This window comes from Denticeps clupeoides, chromosome 2 (genome assembly GCF_900700375.1).
Source record: "Denticeps clupeoides chromosome 2, fDenClu1.1, whole genome shotgun sequence".
NCBI lineage: Eukaryota > Metazoa > Chordata > Actinopteri > Clupeiformes > Denticipitidae > Denticeps > Denticeps clupeoides.
The window spans coordinates 5,841,793-5,851,613 of record NC_041708.1 but is presented as its reverse complement, the minus strand read 5'-3'; the positions used below and the strand labels follow the sequence as shown (position 1 = coordinate 5,851,613).

The 9,821-nt window shown below is 45.1% G+C and overlaps 1 protein-coding gene across 2 annotated transcripts; it reads left to right on the top strand.

Moving 5' to 3' along the window:
- Positions 1 to 264: 264 nt before the first annotated feature.
- Positions 265 to 9,252, top strand: LOC114784798 (pantothenate kinase 1-like). 2 transcript variants are annotated; one of them, XM_028970502.1, is made up of 7 exons: positions 265 to 620; positions 2,355 to 2,707; positions 3,267 to 3,520; positions 3,937 to 4,113; positions 4,388 to 4,511; positions 6,146 to 6,271; positions 6,582 to 9,252. In XM_028970502.1, the coding sequence occupies exons 1-7, from the start codon at positions 377 to 379 to the stop codon at positions 6,639 to 6,641; spliced, it is 1,338 nt and encodes a 445-aa protein (XP_028826335.1). In that variant the 5' UTR covers positions 265 to 376; the 3' UTR covers positions 6,642 to 9,252. The 2 variants fall into 2 exon arrangements, with proteins under 2 accessions (XP_028826335.1, XP_028826336.1); XM_028970503.1 differs by lacking the exon at positions 265 to 620 and adding an exon at positions 1,156 to 1,260.
- The last annotated feature ends 569 nt before the right edge of the window (positions 9,253 to 9,821 follow it).

The following is a 9,821-nucleotide window of genomic DNA, read 5'->3' as shown; positions in this document are numbered from 1 at the left end:
GGGCGTCGAGCGCGAGTCTCTCAAGGTGTGAATTGTGGAAAAGCGGCGAGGAGGAGGAAGGTGACGTCGCCGCTCTGGGTGACGTGGGTGCCGGCTGTTTAACTCGGAAGCTGCGAGGCGCAGGCGTTCTGGGGGACGGGACGCGGAGTGTGACCGACAGTGACCTCGAGCGAATGTCCGCCCTGTAGCCTTTGTTTCTTCTTCTTCTTCTTCTTTTTTTTTTGGTAAATTATCGTTGCCGTCGTCGTCGTTTTTTTTTATTCTTTTTTTTTTTTTTGGATCCCCGACGCACCGACGTCTCCGCCTCTACATGGTGTTTCCTCGCGTCGCCGGGGAAGTTCGAGCTCGCCTCGCCCGCCTTTTGTCGGCGTGAGAAATGGACGATTCGGACTCGGCCGCTCCGAACGGAGCCGTTCACACCGGCGGCCTGCTGAACGGATTCCACCCGGCCGGCCAGCAGGGCAGCCCGAGCGGGAGCGGCGGCGGCGGCGGTGGCAGCGGTGGCCATGGCGGGACCGAACATTTCCTCCATCTTCACCAGGATGTGCACCACCATAATGGCTCGCCGGCGAAGCGCTGCCGACGGAGGAGAATGGACTCGGGCAGGAAGAACCGACCCCGTGAGTCGCCAATTCCAGCCGTACTACACCGTAGTAGCCTGGTTGTAACGTTAAGGGGGAACCGAAGCATTTTGCTCGCGCAGCGCATTTTTTGGTTCGTTTGTTTCATGTTTATATATATATTTTTGTTTTTCTTTTGCGTTCTGTCTAAGACAGGCTACATACATGCATTTATTGTCATTTTATGAGATTTGGAGGAGAAGGCGCCGCGAAGATGATCCTTTATTAAACGACATGAAAGGCATGTTGTCAGGTCATCGCCATCAGGTCTCGCCCTCCTGTTTATTTATTTATTTTTTTATTCTTTTTTTTTTTAATTCTCGGACGTAAGGAAATACGCAACCGACGTAAGGTTGCGCGTCCTCAACCGCAATCCTCCTTCCATTGTGTTGTGAAATCTAAGAAAAATTATGTCGTCTTGGAGTCCCCGATGATGGGGTCTGGTGATGGGCAGCTGCGAGGCCCCAGCGGCCAATGGGAGCCTCGCATCCGGAGCGGGGGCGGTACCAAGGAGGCGCCGACGCCCCGCCCCCCTCCGCCGCCTCTTCGTTTCGCGGCGCGATGTCCGTTCTGTTTAATCTACAAACGGTGTAGCTACTTCACGGCGTCAGCATGAAACTGAAAAGTGCCAAGAAGCCAGGTATGTAAATAACAACAACGACAAATAACAAGAAATGACACTTTGCACATTTTATACTTTGCCAAAAAAAAAAGGAATTTCACATTAAAAATGCATCATGGGACACTGCCATGCTTGGCTTTGAGAGTATAGTGTATAATTCGGAACAGTTTTGTCCTTTTGAAAAAGCAGATTTTTTTTTAATCACGTGGTTGAATTGTGTCACACTTTCAGCAGAACGATCAGCATTCCGCGCCGGAGTCGACGAACTTAAACCTCTTAAGGGCCACGGAAGGGGAACAGCGGAACTCTTTGTTATCTAACTCGACAAATCCGGCAGTCGGACGAAAAGAACGTGACGGACTAAAAGAACGCGACGTTTGAGACTGTTCTTATGGGGTTTCGACATTTCCTGGTCATCTTTAAGGCTACGTTCTTACGAGAGGGCCCAGATACTGCAGTTTCCGTCCTTGCTTATCTTGTTTTAAAAGCGACGCACGTGTCCCTCTGTGTGCATGTACCTGCGCTCTATTGTCACTTGCGCCTGCGACCCGAGTACTTTGCCCCCTCGGATGATCGTTATAAGGAGTAAACTCACCTTTAACCTAGATGCGCTTCTAGTTACGCTATCTTAATGATTACAGTACATTCTTTTTTTTTTCTTTCCCTCATCAGAAGTGGCGATATGATGCCCAGAGGGCTTCACCCCTCGAGTTATCATCTGCTAAAAGTCCAGACTGCTGCTGATACGTGTCAAGGCTAAAGTCATGGACGTAAAGAAAGACCATACAACAGAGGGGAGGAGAACGGTTGCAGTGACCTGCCAGTGTATCGGAATGGAAAAATTGAGATTGTTCAGCAGTTTCTCCTAAAACACGCCGTTATCGTTTCTAAAACAGATATATATATTTTTTTTTATTCTGCTTAAAACGCAAAATGAGGCTTGGTCAAAGCCTTCGCGCAGTCTTCTCCAAGCTGTTGTTTCCATGGCAACAACAGCTCCCCGCTTTTGAAGGCGGCTGTGAATGCATGCGCGGCACAGCATACGCATGCGCACTTGTAGGCACGGGGCAGAAAAAATGACTCTCCCTTTTTTTTCTTTCCTTTCTCCGTAGCCTTCCCGTGGTTTGGGATGGACATCGGCGGCACTCTGGTGAAGCTGGTCTACTTCGAGCCCAAGGACATCACGGCGGAGGAGGAGCAGGAGGAGGTGGAGAGCCTGAAGAGCATCCGCCGCTACCTGACCTCTAACGTGGCCTACGGCAACACGGGCATCCGCGACGTGCACCTGGAGCTGCGGAACCTCACCATGTGTGGCCGGACGGGAACCCTGCACTTCATCCGGTTCCCCACCCACGACATGCTGGGCTTCATCCAGATGGGCCGGGACAAGAACTTCTCCAGCCTGCACACCACGCTGTGCGCCACCGGCGGCGGGGCCTACAAATTCGAGGACGACTTCAGAACGGTGGGTGAGCGAGGCGTCGCTGGCCACTTTATTAGGAACACGAAAGGTGTATGTACGGAATGAGAGATATGTACAGAATGTACAATATGTCAACTGTAATGGATCTCAGACATCTAGAGTGTTACGTGAAATTTTGCAAATATAATCACAGATTTTCTTTTAAGTCGATATCAGCCTGAGCTGTAGACCGTATGAATGGATTTTCTTTCAAACGTTCATGATGGGACTAAGTACAGTACGCTGCAGGGTGTTAACATCTTGTACTTTTTTTCGGGTATACATTTCTCCGCTAAAGGTGAAAATGAAGAGAAAAGGTCAAAAGCTGAGAGGCGAATGTCCTGTAGTGGGCGTGTCAGAGTCCCCCACCCTCAGCCTTGTGAAGGACATGTGGAACGTTTGAAAAAATGTCTGCATCCAGTTGGCCCAAAACCCGTCCTGAACAGTGTTTTAATCATCATCATTATTATTATTGCAGTAATACGAGTATTAAGAGGAAGGTTAGAGCCGAAGGACTTGTATTTAAATGTGACTGCAATCTTCTCCCTTCTCTGGATGGCAGGTGGCGAATCTCGAGCTCCAGAAGCTGGACGAGCTGGACTGCCTGATCCAGGGCCTGCTGTACGTGGACTCCGTGGGGTTCAACGGCCACCCCGAGTGCTACTTTTTCGAAAACCCGTCTGACCCTGAGAACTGTGTCAAGAGGCAGTGCTGTCTTGACAACCCTTTCCCCATGTTGCTGGTAAACATTGGCTCAGGGGTCAGTATCCTGGCCGTGTATTCCAAGGACGACTACAAGCGGGTTACAGGCACCAGGTAAACTGCCTCTAGAAACCTCTAGAGTAATGTTAATAATGCACATACCACAAATCCAAACACATTTATTATGCACTTTCAGACAGAAATAAAGTACTGGTTCCCAAAAGTGCTTCATTCGCCACATAGATATAGATATAGACGGGGCAGATAGACAGCAGATTCAAACACTGAGGAATTAGGGGAACAATTAAGATAATAAGCGAAGGTAAACCTGTATAATGCTTGTTCTATTATATCCAGCGCTTTACAGAGGCTATTATGTCACATGGATCACAATAGAGAGGCGATAGCTCAGTACAAGGTGACATTGCACTTTATGTTATTATTCTGCGGACAGTGGTAGCATTAGATCCTGGTGCGGATATGTAGAGCACAGCCGTATCGGACCCGTGTTCTCCTGTGCTCCCGCTTAGTCTGGGAGGAGGCACCTTCCTGGGACTCTGCTGCTTGCTCACCGGCTGCGAGACGTTTGAAGAGGCTCTAGAAATGGCAGCTAAGGGCGACAGCACGAACGTGGACAAGCTGGTGAAGGACATCTACGGGGGGGACTACGAGCGCTTCAGCCTCCAGGGCTCTGCAGTCGCATCCAGGTGAGGGACATGGCATGTATATATCTAGAAGCAGGTGATATATACCTTTTTTCTGGAAATAAATAATACCAGTACAAATGAGATGTCTACTTGTGGAATTGTGGTACAAAAAAACGGCATTTGTTGGATACTTTAGTGTACTGTATGTTTCACTATTCTTCTTATCATTGGATCTCTGTTAGACATTTACATAGCGAAGCCAAAGTCCAGAGTGATTTCACCGAATGGCAGTCAGTTCGAAAGCAGCTCCATAGAATCCTGGTTCTCGTTCCAGCTTTGGTCACATGATCAGCAAGGAGAAGAGAGAGAGCATCAGCAAAGAGGACTTGGCCAGGGCCACCCTCGTCACCATCACCAACAACATTGGGTCCATCGCCCGCATGTGTGCCGTCAACGAGGTGGGAGATCAGTTTTCAAGTGTCGTTTATAGGAATTAACGGTAGTGTTAATCAGTAGAGTTTTTGTCATTGTGATACACAGCAAGCACGGCATAAGTGTCCTCTGTCCAGCGATGAAATGCACCCAGGGAGCAGTGTGTGGGGACGGCACCTTGAGCAAGGGGACCACAGTGGCACCATGACTGTTTTGGATTTGAAACTGCAACCTTATGGTTACGTGTCTTCCTTACCTGCTAAGCCACCATTACCCAGACTCAATTGTTTCTGAATTATTTATCATTTCAAGGAAAAAATCAAGCCTCAAAACCAAACTGAATATCAAAACAAAGCAAGACAACAAATGTGAATCTCAAAGGGCGGTGGTGCCCTAGCGGGTAAGGAATCGAACCCGAGCCACCAAGGTGCCACTGAGCAAAGCACCGTCCCCACACACTGCTGCCCGGGCGCCTGTCATGGCTGCCCACTGCTCACCAAGGGTGATGGGTTAAAAACAGGACACATTTCATTGTGTTTCACAGCTGTGTTTCACAATGACAATCACCTCACTTAAAAAATGTGAATAGGTCATTTGTGGTAGAAGCATAGAGGGTAACACACCTGCCTATGAACCAGACCCAGGTTCAAATCCCACTTACTACCATTGTGTCCCTGAGCAAGACACTTAGCTCTTAAATTGCTCCAGGGGGACTGTCCCTGTAACTACTGATTGTAAGTCGCTCTGGATAAGGGCGTCTGGTAAATGCTGTAAATGTAAAATATAATTTGTTTTCATAGTAGAAAGGCGAGGCCTTCATGGATGCTATACTTATTACACTTGCAGCTATTGAATATGATTGATTTGTGAATGTCACAGCTGTTTTTCAAGATGCAGAATGAGGACACTAGGGGAGGCATTGTGTGAAAGATTGGGTTTGAGGTACACATGCTCATCTTTGTAGAAATTACACACAAAGTGCGTAAAAACAGCGGCGCTGATTGTAATCATGGAAAACGTGTACAGCGATTCTCCATATTTTTCAACGCGCCTCCGTTATGTTGCTTAGTGGCTTCAGTTGCTCGTTCACGTTCCTTTGATTTTTATGTGATCTCAGTTACTTTTGGAACTCTGTGGGAACGTCTGGAAATGCACATTCATGTTTGGACTGGTCTCTCTGTGCTTTTAGCTTCTTTACAGTGTTGCCTTGTGGCACGGAGATCAAGCAGCATTGTACAGGGCTATCAAAGCGCACAGAATATCGTCTGAAAGCCAGATCTTGCACTGTGGATTGTCACACTAGTTTGGTCCGATTTAGGGCCAAGCACCTTTCCCCCCTTCTGTGTGCTCAGATGCTGTTATGCAAAGTTTTGCATGTTTTGCATTTGTACTTCTAAGCATTTTAGTGCTGGATTGTATTTTGCTGCTTTTATGCTTTGCATAATGTGAAAAGTGATTAACATTGAAATTCACAACTACCTTATTAACCCTTAAGGAACTCATTAGCTTTATTTAGGAATTTAATGCTAGGTTGAGAATAGCTTGTTTTGTTATGGTCACACTAACTGAAGATGTGATGATTAGTGGCATAATGTTCACAGAAGCGTAATTGTAAAATCCAGAATAACATCTGCCTAAATGATGTATGTTTTGTTTGCAGAACATCGAACGGGTCGTTTTTGTGGGCAACTTCTTGCGCATTAATACTGTGTCCACTAAGCTGTTAGCCTACGCCATGGACTTCTGGTCGAAAGGACAACTGAAAGCCCTGTTTTTAGAACATGAGGTAAATTGTTCTAATATGAATCTAACACATTCAAAATTGGTTAGTTACTTATGCTGTTCTCTACTTATTTGCATTAGACAGAGATCCCCCTTGAGCTTCGTTTTGTCTTGGCCACTAGGGGTCTCCAGATCCCACTATGAAAAACAACTAATAAAATGACATTTTTGCTCTTAAATCACTTATGTAATTCATGAGACACACACATATTGATGTTAAACTGAACCTGACCTGAGAGTGATGAGCTTTTTCAATTTCATTTTGGATTTCCTTCAATTAAATTAAATACACTGTTTGACCCGTGTTTCCTCAGGGTTATTTTGGCGCAGTTGGTGCCTTCCTCGAGCTACTAAGAATGACGGACGAGATCTGAGCAACAGCGAAAGTGCAAGTGACGGGGCCAGTGCAAACGCTTCAGGAAAGCCTTTCGACTGGGAAAAGCCATTCTGATGATGTAACTGTTTTATTGTCACTGACTGTTTCCCTCCTGCCCACCTGTCGGTTTTTACTACTAATTTACTACAAATGAAGAGGAAAGACCAGCGTTTTTAGCTAGGAGTGCCATTCAAGCCAAAACCTACTGATCTACCTGTATTTATCATGTACCTTTTAAGTACAGCATCTTAGAAAATGGACCTTAAGCGAGTTTTAAAGTATTAGCTGCATGACACCCCGGCATCCCTTTTATGCTCCTCATGCATCCTCTTAGTGCCCACCCGATTGAAGACTACTGATGCATTTTGCGTGAGTCGCACCGCTCATGTAAACCACTTATGGCGAGGGGTATTTTTTTCTATGTAAATACTTTTTTTGGGCATATTTTTCTATCCTACCTTTTGCTCCAAGCCTTACTAGCAAAGCATTTCTGTTGGCGCACTACAGCAATAATCAGGACCAATTGCCTAACGTTGGCCAGTCTGGTATTTAGCCAAAGCATCCGCCACGCCCTTCATAGACACTCTGACGTCTCGTCAGCAGAGACCAAGCAGTTTTGGGTTTGTTTGTACCACCATAATATATTTCCGCAACGGATCGTGGGTCCCTTTTCTGTGCTTTAGTTCTGTTGGCCCTCATCTGTCCTCAGCTGTGTCCACAGTGACCTTTTGTTTCAAAGGCATGCAACCTTCCCGAGGCACTTATCATATCGTCCAGATGTATATTTTCATATTTTACTCGTGCTCATGCACCTATTGTGTGCTTTTGCCAAGATCCCTAATTATAAGACTTTGCTTATGACTGCCTTATGACCCAGTAATCACTGATTCACTCAGATAAATCAACAATTTTGCAATCTTTCTCACCATCGGTAAAAAGGAGTTAATTCGGCATTTAGGGTTTAAACTGCAGGACAGGCAACGCTGTTTTTTTAATATTCGTTTGTATTTCAACATGACGGCAGTAATGCAACTTTTTGCATCATGACAGCTGTCCCAAAGCTGCAAATTCCACTCTCGGTTTGGGAGAACAGAAATATGGTTTATGATTGGCCTTAAAATATTCAAAAATCTCAAGAAACCTGGTCTGTTTCTACCTCATTTTTTTAACCTACTACTATGAAGCTGTGTCCTATCTGAATTTATTCCATTGTTGTCCTTGTTCTAGGTTTTGCCAGCAGTATAGGTCCCTCTGCTGGTTTTAGTCGAAATGGTACTAAATTAGAAAAATATATTGTTGTTATTCCCTGTTGCTTGAGCGCCTCTGCAGCGTCCTCTGAATTTATTTTAATCTTAATAGTAGGATATTAATATTTCAGCACTATTTTGGTGGGGGAAAGCTCACAGATAATGTAAAAAAAACTAATATATAAAGAAGTTGAAACATAACAACTCATTGCACACCTAACTCATCTGTTTACTGTAACATATTTCTCTTGGTTTTAATGATCGCTTCCGTCGCTGCATCAGATGCGGATTCCTTCTTCGTACGTGAAGCTTGGCCCTTTCCGGGCCTCCATTGCCTTATGCAGCTGTACGCCATGTTCATAACTGGATATTTGCATATATGCAACGTCGGTCACACACTACTCTCCAGGTGTTACGGGGTGCCTTTTTGTCCCATTCAGTCGAGCTCGGCTGCTACTTTTGCGTTAAACGTGCGAGTAGTGCCTTTTTTTTGGGTTTTGTTTTCTGTCTTTTCCCCTCCATTTCCCACTATATTTGTATTACTGTGCTATGCATTGATGTGACTGGGGACACAAGTAGCTCTAGGATCATGTGAGTTCATGTGAGTCAGGCATTCAGAACAGGTCGACGTGAGAAATGTGACTGGTTATTTTGTGATCACGACATGCAAAATGTGAACAATTTTTATGTTGGTGTTAACTGTGCGTGTTCAGACAGGACCAGAATGTACACGTGATTTGCAAATAAGCCCGAAACGTTTGGTTTGCTTAAACCAGACGTTCTGGGGGGGAAAAACCTCCAACAACATAAAACCGGAATATGTATTTACGATTTTTTTTGCTTTATCCCAATCGAATGCACAAATCACAGTGCAAACAATTTGCATCGGAGGTGTTTACCAGCTTATGCCACACTGTTTCATGAATACCGCATCACTACCTTTCATTCTGTCTCTCTTGATTAATCAGCGTCACACTGCATTTCACTGTCATAACCGCCTGAGCAGTATATGCTCGTGCATGTACGCATACGCTGTGCGTAGACCGTCAGTGTACGACGCAAGGGCCAGTCTCGTTTTTCAGCGCCCAGCATTTCCACAAGTCACACTACTGCTGAAACTGACTGGATTCCAGATTATCATTCATTTCTTTCTTTTTAAATTTTTTTTTAAATTTTATTATTGTTTTTCTGATGTCTTGGAAGTTTACACAGTAATAACTCGTAAGAACGGGTCGTCTGTCTATTCCTTTTGGTTCAGTTTAGTTAATTCATGGGGACTGTGTCTGTGTATCTTGATTTTAGCCTGTGCCATTCTCAACTCAACATGTTGTACATATTCATTAAAAGGTAGTAGCATACAGAGTCTCGTATCTTCAGGTTTCTTCATCTGACGACACCTTACGGACATTTGTAACAATTCTGCTGATTCTGCTGATTTTACCAGAAATCTTAGAGAGGAAAAAAAAAGGGCCAGTTCCTCGGTTGCTTCAAGCGTGGATGAACAGATAAAGAGCTAAGTAGTAAAAATTAGTGCTTATTACAAGGGATGGGAACATTGTCGTTAAAACATTGCATTTTCACATTCAACTATATATTCTGACATCGCACTGTTTTGCCTTTTGGCTATTTTGACTGTACACATTGTGCTCACTGCCAAATGGAATGCAGCCAGGTAATTTGAGGGCGGGGCCAAGCACAACCAATCCGATTCCAGAGTGACCGGTTGAACGGGTGTATCCTCACAGGGTTTAATGGGTTTACATGCAGAGGCTAGACAGCTACAGATTAAATTGGTAGTAACCTAGCGGGTAACATCCTTGCCTGGGGTTCAAACCCCACTTAATACCACTGTGTCCCCAAGGAAGACACTGGCCCTATAAATTCTGATTGTAAGCCATCTTCTAAATGCCATAAACGTATATGTTTATAGT